We start from the raw sequence: 21,451 nt of genomic DNA, 5'->3' as shown, positions 1-21,451 counted from the left end.
TTTTTACCAGATCTACTTTTATTTCAGAAGGAAGTTTGTATTATAGTATTTACTTTTGTTTATATACAAGTTCTTCACATTTGTGTTTAAAATGCACAGACCTCCCTTAGTTCTCTTGTTCCTGCTTAAATTAGCTGTTATTTTACAATACAAAAAATACCAAAAAATTGCAGTCCTAAATGTATGTATAACACCCACAGTCCCCAGCAATGAAATAGTTTACAATACTTACTCCATATTTACATGAGTGCAAGAGATGCTAAATTATACATATTAACAAACTAAGCTTGAATCCAAACCAGAAATAAAACAAAAACAAAAACCGTAAATACCTATAAAACAAAAACATTTCCAGAGCCAGAATTAGTTCAACGAAACAGGCTTCACTAGTGTTTAGAATGTTTTGTGCACAAATTTCAGTTACTGAAAGTCAATTCCATTATTGCCTTTGAAAGAGAAGGCGCCAGTTCTCTTCTCCAGTCCAGATCATCTCCCTGCAGGTAAGGGTGTTGAGGAGTTTGAATGATTCCGGGGAAATGTCTCTTGGCGGGCCTGCCATCATGGTGATTTTTATGGTTGGAGCCGAGTTTGGTCAATTGGGCAAACATTTCAGACTGAGAGCCGGTGTGCGGCCCGAGGACAGACCCTCTGCCTTCCTGGGTCTATCCTCAGGGCGGCCTATTCTCACAGAAACCGCCACGAGGAAAGGTCTCCTGGGATGAGGGGCAAGAGCTGGGTTTTGCTGTAGTTCCAAAGAGCTTCTTTTCCATCTTGGTCACTGCCCTGGCGTTAGCTTAGGCTGTTAGTAAGTGCTTAGTGAGTATTCATTGAGGGTGTGGATGGATGAAAAAAACTAAAGGATCAAAGGTGTTCTCGAAAATGATACCAGCACCCAAGGAAGTGAACCCCCACCCCCACCCCAGACACACTCCGTTGAACTGATGGAGCAAGTTGCACTGAAAAGGTCCCATGTCTTTTTTCTACGGAAAGTGCTCTGGTCTTCTCATGCATTCGCCCCAGACTTCCCGGTAAGTCTCCCATCAGGCGCTTCAGGCCTCACCCACAGATGTTCTGCTGTTTTCCTACTGCTGACCGTCTTCCATCCAGGGCTGCTTTTCCTCCAGGTTAGCTCGGGGGAGTATGGGTTGCCTTCTCTCCACATCTCCTCCAATCTCTCAGAGGTGATCTCACAGGAAGTGCAGCCTTCTCCGCAAACTGTAAGATGAGCAGTGGGGGTGGACAGGAGGCCAGGCTGTGTGCGGCTCTCCGGACGAACTGCGAGCTAGCTATCAGTGAGCTAGCCACCCCACTCCCACCCGCCGTTTTCAGTCTAGGAAACCACCATCCTGGGAAATGGGCATTAAAATTTAGACCAAACTGAACAAAAGGCAGCTCCAGAAGCCCCTTTCTGGAAAATCTGATAGGGTCTTTGAACTTAGAGACTAAGAGAAACACTTCTCAGGACAAGATGGGTCATCCCTGGCCATGCACAGCACCAAGAGGCTGACAGAAAGATTCCTGACTCCCTTGCAGAGCCAGCAACAGTGACAGCAGCAGGCCCACTGCCTTCGACTCTCCTCACACAATGCTGTTTACGTGGGCTCAGCGCTTGGTTACCCCTCTGTGTACCAACAGACGATTTCTGTTTTACAATCAACCAATTTGTACCAGATGCATCTGGACACACTGGCACGATGGGGATGCCTCCCCACCCCCGGCTTTGTTATCAATGTATCAGGGCCCAATGAGAAGACTTCTTCAGACTTGGATATCCAGTATGTGGCACAAAAACATAATTAGGTAAAACTCAGACACCATTACATTTAATAAAAATACATTAACGTAGTTTTCTGTTCTATGTACACTCTGAATGTCTGAACATTCTGGACACTACTGTATAATTATGTACAAGTGCAACATCAATGCTTTCATGACTATTTTAACTTATATACAGGCTCTCCTGTGACACGCAGGCATTTCTTTGAAGTTCCAGATGATTCCCTCTTGGTAACTGGCTCCTAAGCTCAGTGCCTCTTTCCCCTGCCACTCCCTTCTTCTGGCCTGAGCCTGGAGGAAGCTGTTTGCTACTGGCTACAAAGGAGAAGCAGGTGGATTCAGCTGTTTCTCCACTGTTGGAGCAGAAGTAAACATCACTTGCTCCTTTTTCCTTCCTTTTTAAAAATAAACTTTTAGGAAAAAAAACCCAACACCACCACACCAGGTGGCTACGGGACATGGTGCATGTTATTTCAAGGCCTGGGAACCCATGGGGAAGAGACTTCTTTGGCCAAAGAAACACTGGTCCTTTGAACAAACAAGGATTTTCCTTGTGGGAGGTCCTTCTCCAGCGGCCTCCCTCTCTCTGCCAAGAGGCCTCATGGCAATTATAGGGGGAAGTGCCAGTCTGTGGCAGGCCCTCTGTGGGTGCCGTAATGTGGAGCAGGGATGTGGGAAGCTTGGAAGAGAAGGGGTCTTTTCTATAATTGTCTGCTCTTTGCCAATGATGTGAAAAAGCAGCTTTTTGAGAGGCGAGTTCAAAGTAGAGGTGTTTTGTGCATCAGACAGTGTATTAGGGTTCAACTTCCATGAAAACATCTTTCCAGGCAACTCTTCAGGGGTGAGGGGCTGGTGCTGGGAAAGAGACAGCACTCCTACTCTAGGTACTGCATTTAAAGATGAAATGCTGCAGTCTTTGCTCTTTCGAGTATTAATTTCTCCAAATTCAAAAACGAGTGTGGTCGTCTAGAGGTCCATCCTTATGGGGTAATGCCAGAGAACCCCAAGTTTTGAAGTGGAAGAGAGACCTGGGGAGGCTGCCGCATAATACCAGAATACAGAGCACCATACACAGGGACACCGCAACACCCAGGCAGTGGCCTGCGGAGAAGAGCAGGACTGCCCCAGCCCACTTCAACCTGATCACTTTCCACTTGGCATGCTTATTCCTCCTCATCCATTTCCTCCATGTGCTTTTCATCCTTCTCAGTGGTCACTGCCCTGCCCACAGCTACCACCCAGGGCTGGGAAGGAGGATGGGAGCGCTGAGCTGAGCCTCTCCTGGAGGAGAGCAAGCAAACAGTTCCAGGTCCTTCTCCAGGCTTTGGGTGTTCGATTCCACCCGCAGCCTGAGGACAACCCACCAGCTCAGAGCAGGCTACAGGAGCACACTGTGGCTCTTTAATGCAGGGATCCCAAGTGCTGTCATGCTCTTTTCTGCTCAAGGGAGACATGTAACATGAACGACTCCCCTCCTCTGTGGCATCCTGGCAGGAGTGGCCAGAAGGGCTGGAGTAGAATGGGGGGTAGAGGGCAGGGGGCACACGAGGACCACACCTGATTTAGTGCTCCTGTCTTTTGACAACAACATAAACAGGAGCTTTCACAGTTTGGTCATTTCTGCTTTCCTCTCAGTCCCTGCTGCTAGGTTAAACGTTCCCTGGGGTGAGAAAATTCTTTCCTGGCTGCAAATTAGATTTTAGAAAACGAGCAGATTGCCAATGGTAGCTATTTAAATTTTATAAGAATGTAGGAATGCAATTATGGAAAAACTTAGGCTTACTAACTTTCCAATTGCTAGATCTATTTCAAGTCTAGGCACTTAGTGTGTGTGTATGTGTGTGTGTGTGTGTGTGTGTGTGTGAGAGAGAGAGAGAGAGAGAGAGAGAGAGAGAGACAAGAGAGGGAGAGACAGAAAAAGGGACAGAGAGAGGGAGAGGATTTCAAATGGATTAAGACTAAATTAATCAAGTTGCTATAGAAAACTACCTATTACCTCAGTTTACATTCTAAGTAACACTGCTGACCTTGACATTTAAAATAGCCCCCTTCTACCTTAGTTTGATAGGATTCAAAAGAGATGGACCATTGTTAATTCTCAACTAGAAAAAAGCTACTCCCTGCAAGAGAGAGATTTGCCTACATCGTGCAAGAATAAGTAGCACATCTTTTAAAAAAGATAGCAGGCTTCAGATGAGAACAAACTCATTCATCTGACTAGTTTTTAAAAGACCATGTTCAAGAACGACTGGTGGTGAATGTCTACTTGTAAACACTACATCTTTTGTTTTTTGCAAGTTGAGAGGGCCCCAAGAACAGTTTTCCACAAGTGAACCTGAGTGTCACTCCTAGCTCTCTCACTGGCTCTGCCCTGGCCTCTTCCAGCAGCAACGGGATCACCCCGGACCTGCCACTAAAACAATTCTTTCCTATGCAAAAGTAAAAGGTTAGATGCTGGAGCACAGATGGGAGAAACCGGCAAAGAAAGCTCGTGAACATGCAGACGAGCCGGATGTTTCGAGGGCTTCCAGTCTTCGGCCCGCTCCACGCAGCATCTCCCCGCCTGCCCCCTCCCTGCACGCCGCCCCTCCCCGGCTCGCTCACGGAGAGTCCACGGCCCAGCCTCAGATGCAGGTCCCAGGCTGTGCGGGGGGCTGCTGCTTCCGGTTTCTCACGGCTCCTGACTTCTCTTTGTACACGATTGGCATCTGCTGAGAAATGTCCACCAGGGCGCTGGCCACCGCAAGACCTGGGGAGAGCCCACGGGCAACAGTGGTGAGGAGCAGCTTGCTTGGTTTTTAAACATAATTTCAAATTTTTTTTTTTTACATTCCCAGGGTGCAATAAGCAAATAAAGAAGTAAAGCACAGAGGGGGAAAAGCCTTCCTTCCTTCCGCCTTGTGCCTCCCTTCACCCTCCACCCGAGCCCGGCTTTCAGTAGCTTGTACATATTCTTCCAGGATTTACTGATGCAAATCCAAATACACGTTCCTCTCCCCTCCCCATTTTTTACACCGCAGATGTAGCTTGCTGTTCAGGTGATCAATGCAGCAAAGAGTCCTGAAGCAAAGAGATTGCAGTCGTGCTTTAGGTGCTACATTTTCCCTGCCGGCCTCCAGAAGGGTGCCAAGAAAAAGCAGCACTCTTCATCAGTAAATTCAGATTCATTCCACATCACTCAGCCAGCACCAGTTATTTTCGTATCTATCTTATGACACAGGTTAGAACAGACTCTGGGGCCAGGCTTTGGAGTATAAGGAAGGTTCTTTAACTGCGCCACGGCTCAGTTTCTTCATTTGTAAAATGGGGACAGTAACAGTTCGGGGCATGTGTGAGGAGTCATTGCGTGAACCCACGTGAACATCTTAGAACGGTACCTGGCTCGTCGCCCCACCACCTCCACCACCTCTGCTTTAGGGACTAGTGGGTTCCAGTCTCCCTTTTGTACTAGGAACTGATTCACCTGATGTTCAGTGGGGAAGGCACAGTTCTGGGGGAGCTGGATTCTCAACGCGTGTGAACGAGCCAGTGGAGGCTCAGAGCCCTGCTGAGGTTCTCAGGAGCCATGTTAGTGCTGCCTTTAACTCCACCGAGCCTCTAAAAGGGAGGAATGGGGGGCGTGGCGGTAGCTTTTACGCGCCTGGTGCGCAGTGGGGAATCCACACCAGTGACACTGTTTAGCAAAGGCAGAGCCAGGTGCTCTGGGAGTCCAGAGGAAAGACCATCTAAAATGGGGGGGATGGTCTTACTTGGGATGGGTTTCGAGTAGTGAGCAGGCCTTCATCAGGAATTGAAGGGTTGGGGCCTATCAGGGCAAGGGCAGGGCAGGAAAGGCCACAGTATTGCAAGCCTGTCACTTCCCGACTCTAGCCAGGGCCTTGCTCTCAGGGAGCACTGGCCAAGTTTGCTGAGCTGGGAAGTGACAGGAGATAATACTCCAGAGTTCAGGTCAATAGGTCATTCTGCCCTCGACATGGGTAAGGCCGAGTTAGGAGCTGCACTCATATCCCCAGGTGAGAGCAAATCAAGCTGTTCCCCTATGAAATGAAGACAATAAAGCCTGGCCTGGCCAAGCCTTAAGGCCTCCCTCGTGAGGACCCAGAAACCACATCAAGAGCTCCACTGGAGGCGGCTGCAGTCAGGGGGCTGTGGAGCCCCGGGGCTGGGCAAGGGTTCTGGGACATACTTTATCACGGACACAAGGCTTTCTTTGGCTAAGGCAACCCTAACCCCCAGAATCATTTCAACTGAAAGCTGTCTAAAACATATCATCCATCTTGTCTGAGGCATCCCTCCAAAGTACTCCACGATTAATCAGGATATTTCCAGAACTGTATTCCATATCTCCTTAGTGTTTGATAAGAGGAGGTTTATCAAAATTATGATTTGTGTACTTGACAGAATTGCATAAAAGACATCGGTAAAATGTTATGTAGTGAAGTGTCAAAATGTTTATGATAGTTACATGAAAAAAGAAAAGTAAAAAGGTGATCTACGCAATCGTTTCAACAAAGCTGCTGGCCAGGGCTGGAAAGGAAAGAGAGCAATGAACACTGGTGGGTGCTGGATGGTAGGATTGTGAGTATATTTCCAAGACTTCCTTTATGTTGTTGTAATTGCTGTGTGTGCCTTTAAAAAAGGCTATTTAAAACAGAGTGAAAAAGCAAAAGAAATGCAGTAGTGCTAGAAATACCAATCTGAGAGTGGCCGCTTGGAAGAGCTAGCCGGGAGCCACGAGAGTAGGTAAGAGGACCGCGGAAGAGCATATGGATGGAGGGCAGAAGGCCTACATTCAAGGCTTAGCAAGGGAGAAGAGACTGGAGAGGGGTGGCATAGCCAGAGCTGAGCGAAAGCTGCAAGGGAAGGTATGGCCAGAAGCGTCCACACTGCCAGGAGGCCGAGGGAGAGGGGAGATCCCGGCTCCTCCCTGGGAAGGAGCCATAACCTCAGGACAGACAGTTTAGGGAACACCAGGGATAATAGGGTCATCTCCCCGAATCCTTACAACGACACGAGGTAGGCCAATGGCTTCTATACCCAAGTTCACACACCTCGTTTGTCACTGGCCCTCATCTACTCACCTGACTGCCCAGGAGGAGGGATTCCACCGAGCCCTCGAGGGAGCCTCACAAACACAGAGAGGACAGCAGCTTTGTTGCCAAAACACGGCTCCAGAGCAATGGGTTTGGGAACAGTCTGGTGGGAGATAAAGAATTACCTAAACCAGAGTTTCTCAAGTGTTAATGATGCAGTCTTCACATGTGATTTTTTTTTTCATTTTTTAAAAATTTAAATTCAACTAATTCACATATCACATATTATTGGTTTCTGAGGTAGAGGTCAGTGATTCATCAGTCTTATATAATACCCAATGCTCATTACATCAAGTGCCCTCCTTAATGTCCATCACCTAGTTACCCATCCCCCTCGTGTTTTTAAAGATGCCCTCCCTTAGTTTCTATTGCTGTGTAACAAATTACTAACTTACAGCGCCTATTTATTATCTGTCTCAGTTTGGCAGCTCGGATGTCCAGAAGAGCTCTGTAGGGTTCCTGCTTACAGATATAGGTCTGTTCATCTCTTCCATCAGTTCTGGAAAATTCTCAGCTCTTCTCTCTTCAAAGGTCTCCAGGATCTCCGCTCTTCTCTTCACAGGTGGAAGTTAAGTTAGCATCTGGGCCAGCTCTTCTCTGGAGGCTCTAGGGAAGAGTCTGTTCAGAACTCATTCAGATGGCTGGCAGAATCCAGTTCCTTGCAATTGTAGGCTGAGGTCCCACTTCTTTGCTGCAGGGGGCCACTCTCTTCCAGAGGCTTCCTCACACGGCCCCTCTGGCTTCAGATCAGTGGTGGTATCCCAAGGCCTTTGCATGTTTCCTCTTCTGCCACCAGCCAGAGAAAAGTCCCTCATTGTCTTGAGGTCTCAGCTACCTTGGGGTTTGTATGACTTCTTCCCAATCCCTTCAGAGCAGCACACAGAGTAGTGTTTGACTGAAAAACCATGAGCTGGGAATCTTGGCGGCCATCTTTAGAGTTCTGTCTGCCATACCCCCAAATATGTCATTCATTTCTTCAGTTTGGTTGAAGAAAATGACTTCTGGAGCCACTGTGGCTGCAGCACAGGGAGGGAAGGGGTGGGCGAGAGGACAGTGGCCTAGGTGGAAGACAGAGCTGATGGACTGGCTGTCCAACAAGAATGAGAACAAGCACGGACTGAGCACAATTCCAGGATTTTGGCCTGAGTGGCTAGGATGAGGTACTGAGTTGGGGCGATATGCCAAGGAGAGGTGTGGGGGATAATATCCAGAGCACAGCTTTGGATAAGTTAACTCTGAGATGGCTGCTAAGACATCCAAGTGGGGACACCGAGTAAGCAAGCAACTGGATATAGGAGTCAGAGGCTCACAGGGGAGGTCTGAGCAGAGAGATCACGGTGTTAGAATAAACCCACGATGGAAAAGATCACTTCTGTGGTCTGAATGTTTGTGTCCTTCTAAAATCCGTATGTTAACTATTGATGCCCAACACAATGATATTTGGAGATAGGGCCTCTGAGAGGTGATTAGTGCCCTCACAAAAGGGACCCCAAAGAGCTCCCTAGCCCCTTCCACCACGTGAGGTCACAGCGAACCAGGAAGGGGACTCTCACCAGACACTGAATCTGCCAGCACCTTGATCTTGGACCTCCTAGCCTCAAGAATTGTGAGACATTTCTGTTGTTGCTACGACACCTCGTCTCTGGTGCTTTGTTACGGCAGCTCGAACAGACTAAGACAGTCACCAAAGGAGTGGGTGTGAAGGACATGAGGGAAGGCCCAAAGACTGAGGCAGACCTGCACCACTGGTAGAGTATGGGGAGATGGAGAGCCTTGAATAGGGAGCACTGAGCAAGAGTAGCCAGAAGGTGAGCGTGTGTATGTACTGAAAAGAGAGTCAATAGAGTGTCTGATGGAGTAACCAACTGGGTCACATGCCATTGACATATGACGTATGGTGCCTCTCAGTACTTTCAATTTGTCTATTTTTTTAAAATCCCACAAATTGTTGTTTTTTCATGTTCACTCAGATTCATGCACATGCTTACTGTTTCATTTTTTCATCATTCCTTCTTATTCCTCAGTCCATCCTCCTGGGTAGTTTTCCTTTCTCTGAGCACATTCTGTAGACCTTTCTTTTGTACAGGTCTGTGGTGGCCAACTCTACTTTCCTTCTCATCGGAAGAAATCTTCCTTCTGTCCTTGTTCTTGGAAGGCCGTTACTGGGCACGCTATTCTAGGCTGGCAGTTCTCCTCCTGATGTTGTTTGGAGACATTATTCCACGCTGTTTTGGCTTCTGGTGTTACTAATGAGAAGTCAGCTGTCGCTCTGTCATTTCCTTTAGGTGATCTTTTCTTTTTTTTCCCAGTTATTTTTTAATGTAATAAATACACATAACATTTACTATCCTAACCCTTTCTTTTTAAAAGACTTCTTTTATTTGAGAGAGTGAGAGAGCACAAGTGGGGAGGAGAGGGAGAAGCAGGCTCCCTGCCGAGGAGGGAGTCCAACACAGGGCTCGATCCCAGGACCCTTGAAGACAGACGCTTAACCAACTGTGCCACCTAGGCACCCCCCATCCCAACCCATTCATTCATTCATTCGACGGGAGGAGAGACAGAGAGAGCACAAGCAGGGGGAGTGGCAGGCAGAGGGAGAGGGGGAAGCAGAATCCCTGCTGAGCAGGGAGCCCGTTGTGGGGCTCAATCCCAGGACCCTGGGATCATGACCTAAGCTGAAGGGAGATGCTTAACTGACTGAGCTCCCCAGGCATCCCCGCCTTTTTTCATCCTAACCTTTTGTAAGTGTACTCTTCAGAGGTATTAAGTAGATTCATAGTGTTATGCAACCATCACCACCATCCATCTCCAGAACCCTTTTCATCTTGCAGAACTGAAACCCTACATCCATAGAGACTCCCTATTCCCCTCTTCCATCCCCTGACAACCGCCATTATACTTTGTCGCTATGGACTTGACTACTCTAGATAACTCAGAAAAGTGGAATCATACAGTATTTGTTTCTCTGTGACTGGCTTATTTCACCTAGCATAATGTCCTCAAGGTTCACCCATGTTGTAGCAGGTGTCAGAATTTCCTTCCTTTTTAAGACTGAATAACATTCCTTTGCTGTGTAGACCACATTTTGCATACCCATTCATCTACTGATGGACATAAGGGCTGCCCCCATCTTTTGGCTGTTGTGAATAATGCTGCTATGAACACGGGTGTACAAATACATCTTCGAGACCTTGTTTTCAATTCTTGCAGGAATATATCCAGAAGAGGAACTGCTAGATTATATGGTAATTCTACTTCTGTTTTTTTGAGGGAGACCAATGCTGTTTTCCACAGCAGCTACATCATTGCACATTCCCACTAAGAGCGCTTAAGGGTTCCAATTTCTTCACCCCGTGGCAATCCTACAGTATAGATATAAAATACACGTTAGGTCTTCTCGTTTTATCCTCCATATTCTTATCATCTGTCATAGTTTCCATCTGCTTGTCTCTCTGTTCTGCGTTCTGTGTAATTACTTCAGATTCATCTTCCAGTTCAAAAGTTTGGTCTTCACTTGTGTCTGACATGCTGTTTAACACGTAAACTGAGTTATTTAAAAAATTTCAACCCCTATATGTTCTTTTTTTTTTTTTTTTTAAGTTTATTTATTTATTTATTTGAGTAATCTTTACACCCAACATGGGGCTGGAACTCACAACGCCGAGATTAAGAGTCGCATGCTCTCCCAACTGAGCCAGCCGGCTGCTCCTATATGTTCCATTTCTAACAGTTCCATTTGGTTCTTTTTTAGATCTGGTCATTCTTGATTCATGGTGCCCTTATCTTTATGATTCCATCTTTCACATCTTTAAACATTTCATACAGAGCTCGATTATACTCTTCAGATGCCACTCTAACATGTGGAGTCCGTCTAAACCACTGTCCATGGTGTCTGCTAACTCCTATTCCTCGTGGCTTGTCTCTCTTGTCCTTGGTGATCTTTCATTGCTTGATCTTGATCTGTGGGGATCCTACATGGCTGAATCGGGGATGCTTTCCCAGACGGAGGATCTGCACCTACATCAGCTGGGAGTCATGGTGTGTTACCAATCTGGAATCACTTCAGACCACACGTCGTTCTGGTTTTGGTTCATGATTTGTTCTTTTTTCGGGGGAGGGATAGAAGAGTATTCCCTGGGAATTTCACCTACTTCCTACGTGAGCTCAGTAATGCTTTAATAAGTATTTTAAAATTCAGGATCTATAGCTGTTTCCCCAGAGTATGTGAAATATTTCATCATTTTGCCAAAAGAGAAACTTTTCTCACTTTCTTCATCATTTTTTTTTTGGAGAAGTCAGAAATACTTACATTCCATGGAATGCACAGTGAATTACAATTTTGGCCCCTTTAAGAAAATTCCCTAAACTACTTATAAAAAGCAATGTTTCAATTTAGCTCTTTTCCAATATAAATTTTAAAGTATTATGCCACAGAATACCTACAAGAATTTGAGACAAACCACTTATATTTTAAAATTCCTTGAACACAAGAATGCTCAACAACATGAAAGGCTGAAAAATGAAAGCAAAAGGATATGTGACAACATCAGCGTGTTGTCTTATTGTTAAAGAGAGAGAGAGAGAGAGAGAGAGAGAGAGAGAGAGAGGAACACATAATTACGAGGCAACAGAATGAGCCTCTCGTTCTCTGTGGTTTCCCCAGACTTAGAAGCCTGAGTTCTGACAAGTTTTCGGGACTTTTGAATCATATCCTCACCTTTATACTCCCCCCAATAAGATCAGGAGGCTCTTCATCTGTTTCCAAGGCAACGTTTACGGAGGCAAAGGGACGACTGGCCATCTGCTGCATCTCTCGAAGAAGTTGCTACGGAGTAATATTGCGGCAAGATTAGCGCACCCAGTCTGAGGGGATTTTATTAGGGAATATGACATAAAAGTACTTCATCCTCCCCGCTTCAAACAGATCAAGTCCAAAACGATATTTCTGAGACAGCTGGAGAAAACTGGACGCAGACCAGGTATCACCAAACTTAAATTTTGTTGGATGTGATAACAGCACTGTCATCGTATTAAAGAAAAAGTCCTTACCTGTTAGAGGTACGTTCTAAAGTACCGATGGACAGAACGCTGTGGTGCCTGTTTGTTAAGTATACAAAATAAATGATGTAGCCCCGTCTCCTCCTATTTTTATTACTAGATTAAAGCCAGGCTTCCTTCCCTCCTACTGAAACTTGAACCAAGTACTGAGCCCGCAGATAGGAATGGAAAGAGCTCTTTGTTCACACGGGTGGTAGAAGCGGAAAACAAACAAATGTGAAGTTTGGCGAAGTTAGAGGGACAAGCAGGGGCTCTGGATTTAGGGAGGCTTGGATGTGAATCCTCGATCCAATGCTTTCCAGCTGTATCACCTTAAAAAAGGTGTTTAAAGGTCTCTGCGCTTCAGTTCTCTCTTCTCTGAAATGGGTTTTTGATGTCCTAAGAGTGTGAGTAGGTTCGAAGCTCAGGGCCTGGCACATGGTGGCTCAAGATACATCAATCACATATCATTAAGGATATTGGAGGAAATGGGCATGTCATGCCGCGGAAGACAACCAGGCCTGACTTCAAACCGCCCACTTGGAACTATGGTAGGAGACAGAAGCTTAGTCTGGATAGATCAGGGCTCTGTTTTAGAAGGATATTTTTATGTTAAATGTTTTCTTAAAATACTAACATTCTACATCTCATCAAGCTGTTGGTCCACTTACTCAACAAATATATGCAGCAACCCTACTTTGGGTTCTGTGCTATTCTGAGAGCTGGAGTCACAGCGGGACAGAGCGCTTATGCTCCTCCGTTTGGAAGTTCCTCCATGAAGAGCGCAGGAGACACTGTGTTTAAAAACAAGTAAAACGGGGCCTGGCATATAGCAAGCACTTAAGTAGTGTCCGTTGCTATTATTTTTGTTGTTATAAATCCCATTAAGTCATGTCTTCTACAATTCTGAGAGGGATAAGCCATGACTGAAATCATAGAAATGCTGAAATATATTCTGAACTGTTAGGTTCGCATTAACAGAGAAATTTTAAATCACAAGCTTAGTTAATTTGTTGATCAACTATGTCATAAAAGCATACTTTTTTAGGGGTGGGGGAATTTTTAAAGAAGTTTAATCTGGGATTTTTTTTTTCTTTCTTTCTTTCTTTCTTTTTTTTTTTTTAATTATTTATTTATTTATTTGACAGAGAGAGACAGCCAGCGAGAGAGGGAACACAAGCAGGACGAGTGGGAGAGGAAGAAGCAGGCTCCTACCGGAGGAGCCTGATGTGGGGCTCAATCCCATAGCACCGGGATCACGCCCTGAGCCGAAGGCAGACACTTAACCACTATGCCACCCAGGCGCCCCTGGGATTTTTTTTTTCAATTTATTTATTTGACGGAGAGACAGCTAGCGAGAGAGGGAACACAAGCAGGGAGAGTGGGAGAGGAAGAAGCAGGCTCCCAGCAGAGGAGCCTGATGCGGGGCTCGATCCCAGAATGCTGGGATCACACCCTGAGCCGAAGGCAAACGTTTAACGACTGTGCTACCCAGGCGCCCCTAATCTGGGATTTTTTAAAGAAGTTTAAATGATTTAAAAAATAATGTGCTGAAGAAACTGTTATTCTTTTTTTTTTTTTTTTTAGATTTTATTTATTTATTTGACAGAGATAGAGACAGCCAGCGAGAGAGGGAACACAAGCAGGGGGAGTGGGAGAGGAAGAAGCAGGCTCCCAGCGGAGGAGCCTGATGTGGGGCTCGATCCCAGGACTCCGGGATCACGCCCTGAGCTGAAGGCAGACGCTTACCGACTGAGCCATCCAGGCGCCCCTAGAAACTGTTATTCTTACTGAACCTAATTGAAGCCTATCCTAGCCCTGTGAGGTAGGAGTCTTCTAATTCTTCCTTCCTCTTTGATAAAGCATGCTCTCTTGTGTGGCAAAAGAAAGATAATCTCCCTTCACCATACATTCACCATTCCTAGAGAATGAAGAAATATCTTTTTAAAATTTTATTTAGATTCATAAGCATACTTTTTCTCTACAAGGTGTTCCTCCTCTCCGTATTGTCTTTCAAGTATGTTGCAAACATTTTCTAGTTGGCTGTTTGTCTTCATTGATTTATTTTTGATATACTTAAGAATTACTTTTTATGCTGGCAAATCGCTACCATACTGCGCTTCCATCATCTTATCTGAAAATAATAATTTTGTCCCCTGTCCCTTAGTAATAAAACTTATTTCTCTTTCTCCGAGTGCACAGTCTAGAGTATCCAGAACAGAATTAAGTGATGATGGGGACTACAGGACTTGGCACGTGGCCTGTGAAGACCAAAGTCCCAAGTTTAAAGCCCAGGTTGGCCTCTCAGTAACTGTGCAATGATGGGTAAATTATTCTGCCTCCCTGAGCCTCAGTTTCCTCATCTGTGAAACAGGGTCAGTAACTATTTCATGGGCCTGTTATGAAGAATAAATAAATCTATATAAAACCTCTTAGAACAGTGCAAGAAATTTAGAAATGCTCAAATGTTAGCTCTTATTGTGACAAACTTGTCTAGATTTTGTTGGTACAACTTCTAGTATTTTTATATCATGAGTGACATTGGCTATCTGGATATTCTTTATAGTGTTAAAAGGAGATATTATTTTTGAGTTTACTAAGATTTTTGTTTTTAAACCAGGAACCAGTGTTGACTTTCAATAAATGACTAAGTGATTACTTGGCCACTACTAAAAATTTAGGTTCTATTTTTACCCACTGATAGAACCTAATTGACAGGTTTTCTGGTAGGAAATGATCCTGCTATTACACACTGGTAAATTAGACTGCTCCACAAACAGTCACTCTGTGACTGGCCTTTGTTTTGGTTTCAGAGTTTCTATGCATACAATCAATTAGGACTCTTTAAGCTTTCCATCTTTTCCCCTATTCTGGAACAGTTTCTGTATTTTGGAAATAATTAATTCTCCTAAGCACTCAAGGAGAAATAGAAGATTATTATTTCCATAAGCTTATCTCAAATGGAAACTCCCTGGGTAATGCCCTTCGTGGAGAGAGTAATATTTTGACAAGTGTTCAATTTCTTCCCTGGCTACTGGTTTACTGAGGCTTCCCACTTCTTTCTTACTCCATTTGGATAACCTGTTTTTTGGTGTTTGGTTTTTTTTAGAACACTGTACAATTTACTGGGATTTTAAAATGTCTTAGTAATGGAGCTATTAAAAAAAACCCTTTGAATATGTTACCCACTGAATTTTAAAAATGATAAAAAAAAAGGATGCAACATTACCTCTGTGCTAACATCACCTTTACGTGAGTCAGAAAAGGGGTCATGGCCCCCAGGAAGAGGCCCTCATTACAGACCTTAATGTTCAGGGAAGAGTGCTGCTTGCTTCTGAGTTTTGATTTAGGATATTTCCGTTCTCTTCTAAATCTTGTCTATAGATCAATTTTTATATAGAAAAGGGCATGAGTAGATACAGAAGACCGAGGAGCGAACGTCGGCCTAGATCTCAGTGCCCTTCCATTATCAACAAGGCAGTAACAGATCTACCAGAAGGCACAGTAATAACATCGGTGAAACTTGGGATAAACAAAGATTTTACGTTGTCACTTTTAACCAAGTTTATTCATTTGACTTGTCAACTGTAAATATTTGCTTGACTTCTTTTTTTTTTTTTTTTTTACTAACATATAATGTATTATTTGTTTCAGGGGTACAGGTCTGTGATTCATCTGTCTTTTTTTTTTTTTAATTTTTTAAATTTATTTATTCGACAGAGATGGAGACAGCCAGCGAGGGAGGGAACACAAGCAGGGGGAGTGGGAGAGGAAGAAGCAGGCTCACAGCAGAGGAGCCTGATGTGGGGCTCGATCCCACAATGCCGGGATCACGCCCTGAGCCGAAGGCAGACGCCCAACCGCTGTGCCACCCAGGCGCCCCTGTGATTCATCAGTCTTCACAATACATAGCGCTCACCACAACACATACTCTCTCCAATGTCCATCACCCAGCCACCCCATCCCTTCCACCCCCCTCCACTCCAGCAACCCTCAGTTTGTTTCCTGAGATTAAGAGTCTCTTAGGGTGTGTCTCCCTCTCTGGTTTCATCTTGTTTCATTTCGATATTACTTTTGGAATGGAGCTCTGGAAATAAATCAAGACTCATTACAAAATAAAACTCAAGCAAAAATTTAACTAGACACTGACTCATCTTTCCTCGAGTTACGAGACATTTCTGAGATGCTTAGCTGGTTGATTTTACTCTCATTCTCATGAGAAGCTCTGGTCCTGAGCCCTCAGACCTCCCGCCCGAGTTAAGGACAGAGTGCTGGTAGAATGAGTAGAATTGGCAGCTGTAAGTCGATACTAAAGACTAAAAATACTAAAGATTCCTTTTAAAAAGTTAAAAGCATGTGGAGTAGAACTAATTATATTTTATGTACACTAATTGGAATCTACTGACCATATTCTGTAGAAAGGGCAGCATTAGCCCCCCATGGTATGTCTATCAATTATCACTAAATAGCTAAAACTGACTTGCTTTAGAGAAATAGAAAGGAAGAAGCTCTTACAGGCATTCATGAACCTGAGGCTTACCTCTCTACGCCTGGAGGCCCAACAACTTTGTTTGATCTTCCAAACCACAGCAGCCACCAGGAGCAAAGAGAGGAAACAACTGTGAGAAAGGAAAGTACTGAGTTATTATGCCAGCCCCCAGAATCAGCACTGTCACCCACACCTCAGGCCAGGCAGGGAGAGTCCCCCAAATCCCAACTCCAAGCACCTTTCTCATGACAACCATGTCCCAGCTCACAGGAAGCAAGTGTGAGAAGACTGATAAGCTGAGCTTCCTCACTGTATTGTCCCCAAGGGCACTGAGAGAGCTCTAACCTCCCACTGGGCCTTTTATCGGAATGGCCCATCATGGCTTATCCCAAATAAGAAAAATAAAACTAAGATAATAATAATGAATGACAAGCATGTTACTTAATTGACTTAGCAACCTTTACTGATAAAGTATAAAAAAATGAGAAAAGTTAGTTATTAAAGTAACAACCAGCTTTTCATATGGAAGTGGTAAACACAAGAAGAAATAAATATATATATGATAATATATATTGTTATATTTTTATAAAATAAACTCATATAATTTTTATAAAATACAATGATCAACCTCAAACCAAACAACTTTTTGAAAGTATTAGCAGAGCATAACTCCCACTGGTCTTGTAACTGTAAAAGCTTTAATGTTCTCTCATCTGTTAACCAGGTGTGAATGGTTTGAAAAGCTACCCTGACAGCAGAGATCCGCAGACACAAGGCATTTGCAGTATGGGGTCGGCTTCCAGAGCGGCAGCCTCAGTGCTCCCAAGTGCCCACGGGAGGCAGGCCCTCGGCGGGCTGGAGGGGGTAGTCTGAAGTGTGAGGATGACTGAACTTTGGCCCTCTCAAGGCTCCCACAGTTCACCGCCTCCCCAACATGGGGAGGGGGGAGGGGGAAAGATATCTCCAATGAATCCCCTGACTAAAGAGAAGGGGCTTGCCAAGGTCATCACTCAGGGGAGAGCCTTCAGCAGTTCCTGTCTTGCTGGGCCTCTCAGCTGTCCTGACTCTCTCCTTCCGCCTCCCTGATGTCTCTATTTTCCTTTTAATCAATACTTTGAGACAGGCCCTGTTCTGGGCCCATAAAATACACTGAGGAACTGGACAAAAGACCGCTGTTTTCATGGAGTTGACATTCCATCAGATGGAGATACAAAGTAAACAAGATAAGCAAATTATAGAGCAAGTCAGAAGGTAGTAAACGCTACAGAAATAAAAAGATGGTAAGGAAAAGGGGGTTCGGGAGTGCCACTGGCACTCTAAAGCAGAACAGAGTGGGTGAGCCTTACTTCTTGAGGTGACATCTGAGCAAGACTTGGAGGAGGCGTGGGAGGTGGCTCAGGAATGTCTACAGAAACACGCCCGGGCAATGGGCTCAGTGCGCACAGCCAGAGGCAAGGAGGAACCTCAGGAGGCCAGCATGGCTGGAGTGGGGCGAGTTGGGCCACAGGTAAAGGCAGAGAGGTAAGAAGCAGCAGACCATGGAAACCCTGCAGGCACTATAAAGGTACTGGATTTTATTGAATGAGATGAGGAGCTAACTTAGGTATTTGAGCAGAGAAGTACCATGATTTAACTTATGCTGAGGAGACCTTTAGGGTAGCAATGGCAGGAATAGGGAGACCGGTAATCTAGGAGAGATGGTGTGGCTCAAGTCAGGGTGGTGGTAGCAGGGATGTGAAAAGCACTTTGGAATCTGGACATAATTTGAAGGCTGAGACTACAGAATTTCCTGATGTGCTGGAAGTAGGGTATGGAACAGAGAAGTCAGGGATTTTGGCCTGAGGAACTTGCCATCAACCAAGACAGGGAAGGCTCTGGGTGGAGCAGGTCCAAGATAGCAGACAGTATGAGACATGCTGAATTCTGAGATAGCCATCTAACCACCAAAGGGAGATGCTATAGGCAGATATATGAGCCTGGAGGCTAGGTGCCAGGTCTGGCTTGGAGGTGGCATTTGGGAGTCATAAATATACACAATTATGACTCTTGGTTTCAGCTCAGCTCACGATCTCAGCTTCGAGACTGCTTGAGATTCTCTCTCCCTCTCTCTGCCCCTCCTGCCTGTGCTCTCTCTCAAATAAATAAATCAATCTTAAAAAAAAAAAAGGGAAAATCATAAGGAAAAGAAATTACATTTACTGTCCTGTATTTATTGAAAAAAAATCCATGTATAAGTGGACCTGCAGAATTCAAACCTATGTTGTTCAAGGGTTAACGGTATATTATTGTATTTGAAGGAATAATTCTGGATGAGGTCACCCAGGGCATGAATACAAATACAGAAGAATGTCCTGGGGGGCACCCCACCATTGAGAAGTTGGGGAGAACAGGAAGAAGCAGTAAAGGAGTCTGAGAAGAGTAATCTGTATTTCTTAGTTTCCATGCATAATCCTGCTTTTTGTTATTTTTATTCTAATAGAAACACAAGCAGGCAGCAAATCCACATGGAAGGGCAAGGAGGGACTAAGAACAGCTTCCAAGTCAGTCAAGATGCTACTGATGCAGTTGAGTTACAGGGCTGTCCTCAGAGGCGAGCACCTTGGTACCACTCAGAGGCCTCTCCTGGGACTACCCTCAATCCAGAAGGTCTGTGTCCCCTCTCCCCCCAGGCCTAGGTGGGGCTTCCATCTTCAACACAGACTTGTTAAAAACACCAACAACCCAGTTCCTTCCACTGGTTCTAGCTTTTCTAAGAAGTGACACAAACAACATACTAACACACAGTGATTGTCCCTCAAAGCTGATATGTGTATGATTTCTCCTAGGGTAATACCACAAAGAACATTCTAGTTATTTCAAAAAAGGTGGCACTCACTGATTTACCTCCCTTCTTTTCTTTGGGTACCCACTAATTCGGGTACAGGTAGTGCTGTAACTCAGTGTTCACCCTACTGCAGTCCCTCCAGTCAACTGTTTTCTAGATTTTTCTATGTAAATGTAATTAAAGAAATATTAAACTATGAATTTTCTTTTTTTTTTTTTTAAAGATTTTATTTATTTATTTAACAGAGATAGAGACAGCCAGTGAGAGAGGGAACACAAGCAGGGGAGTGGGAGAGGAAGAAGCAGGCTCATAGCAGAGGAGCCTGATGTGGGGCTCGAACCCAGAACGCCGGGATCACGCCCTGAGCCGAAGGCAGACGCTTAACCGCTATGCCACCCAGGCGCCCCAAAAACTATGAATTTTCAAACATACACACAAGTAGAGGGAATGATCTAGTGAATCCTATGTCCATTACTTAACCTTGATAATTATTAACATTTTGCCAATGTTATTCAAAGATCATCAAAAAAGTGTATTTCTCTTTCAAAACTAGGACACTAGCCCCAGCCTGAGGGTCTCTCACTTCCTGTCAGCTCTGCACCGAGGAGAAAACAAGAATCCTTTCACCTTTTTGTCCTAAACCTGTTCCTACTTTCAAAGACTTGTACTTTCCTGAGAATATTCTCAAAAAATCCATGCCTTGATTCTAAGTTTTTCTTTCTACCTTTTGCCCATGTCTTTTGAAAACTCACAATTTGTGTGAGATCTCAGTCTTTGGGGCACCTGTCTGTTTCTCACCAGCTTAATTGTAATTGTGCAGTTGGAATGATATTTTTGAGAGCGTCCTGAACTTTCCCTCCAGAGGGCAAGACTATTAACTAATGGTTATTGATTCCTGCTCTCACAAATCTGGCTCTTCTAAAACCATGCACGCATTTTCTTGGCCTGGCCTTGACCTCCAAGCCAGCCTGAACACAGAGATACCACTGCTTCCTCCCAAGTTGCTGTGATCTGTACTTCACCATTCTGGTCAGAAGTAGATCCAGAGTGGCCGGAACCCGTAATCACTTCTATCTTCTGGAATATGAAATGGACTTGTCAAAATGTCTGCTATCAGTCTGGCAAGATCTTGCAGCAGTTCAAGTAATTAAGTTTTACAAGAACATTATATCTTGCCTATAACAGAAATTCCCATTACATGCCCTCCCTTTGGCCAGGTGACGGGCCATCACCTACTTTTCCTTTTTATCCTCACTCAGACATTGCCCTCTAAGGCATCTGTGACCCCAGCCACAAAGACGTCCACAGAGTGTTAGTCCCTCTTAGTACTACCAGTTGTCCTAACCACTTCAGGGCCTCACTCCAGATACAAAGCCCTTTCACATACATGACCTCATCTGATTCTCACAGCAAGCAAGCAAGCGGGTCTTATTATTTCCCTCTTCATTCACAAGGCTCCTACCAGAGTCTGGAGTAGCATCCCATTAGGACACAAAGAGGGCTTAATGGATTTGTCAGAGTCTAGAGTTTACTTCCCTGTGCCTGAGTCTGGAGGTACTCTTTCTAACTCACCTCACACTGATTTTCTCACTTGAATCACTGAGTGCCCTGCCCCCTACCACCCCGCTCTAATTCTCTTTTCTGTGTCATCTGAGCTATTCTTCAGAGTGCTGCTTAGGACTGTCTGGATACCTTTTTTTCTCCCCTTATTTTCACTTAGATCCTTTGGGACCTGGTTAACTTGCTTGGGGAAAATATTCTGTTCCTCATGCTCATAAAAAGGACTCTTTCCTCAGTTAAAAGATCATCACCATTCTTAGTTCTTAAACAAAATCCGGGCGCCGGGGGGGGGGGGGGGGGAGGCTCTGGATTCTTTTCCAAAGGTTCCACGTTCAAAAGGAAGAAGTGACAAAAACACCATTTGTCCTTGTTTACTACACAAGATTCCATGGTCCCAGTCAATTCTGATGGTGTCATTCAGTCTTCCACGAGTCAGCAGAGGGGACGACTCCTCACTGGGCTGGTGCTTGGCAGCAGGGGCACCTCATTCTGTACACACGTTCCAAGAATATACAGAACACCTGCTAACTGGAGCTACTGAATGAGCACGAGCCTCGACATCCCCCTGGAAGTGTGCCATCAACGAGCACCACTAACTCTTTCCCCTCGGAGAGGCTGGTGCCTCCGCTTCCTCGAGACTCAGCCTTTCCCCTGAGGGTCTAGTGTACTTTC

The 21,451-nt window shown here is 44.9% G+C and overlaps 1 protein-coding gene across 2 annotated transcripts in view; it reads right to left on the bottom strand.

Annotated features, from left to right (window-relative positions):
- ATRN (attractin) overlaps positions 1–21,451 on the bottom strand; it is a 146,710-nt gene continuing 125,259 nt past the window's right edge. Inside the window, exons 26-30 of one of the 2 annotated variants that reach the window (XM_026503085.4) lie at positions 16,447–16,525; positions 11,587–11,694; positions 6,858–6,972; positions 4,381–4,525; positions 1–1,215 (exon numbers count right to left, since the gene is read on the bottom strand). In XM_026503085.4, the coding sequence (XP_026358870.3) occupies positions 4,401–4,525; positions 6,858–6,972; positions 11,587–11,694; positions 16,447–16,525 (427 nt within the window). In that variant the 3' untranslated portion in view covers positions 1–1,215; positions 4,381–4,400. Of the gene's footprint in view, positions 4,526–6,853; positions 6,973–11,586; positions 11,695–16,446; positions 16,526–21,451 lie in introns of both variants that reach the window. The other variant, XM_057312635.1, reaches the window with a different exon arrangement.

This window comes from Ursus arctos, unplaced genomic scaffold, assembly GCF_023065955.2.
Source record: "Ursus arctos isolate Adak ecotype North America unplaced genomic scaffold, UrsArc2.0 scaffold_16, whole genome shotgun sequence".
Taxonomy (NCBI): Eukaryota; Metazoa; Chordata; class Mammalia; order Carnivora; family Ursidae; genus Ursus; species Ursus arctos.
Note: the sequence above shows the minus strand (reverse complement) of the source record. Positions and strands in the feature narration are given on the sequence as shown.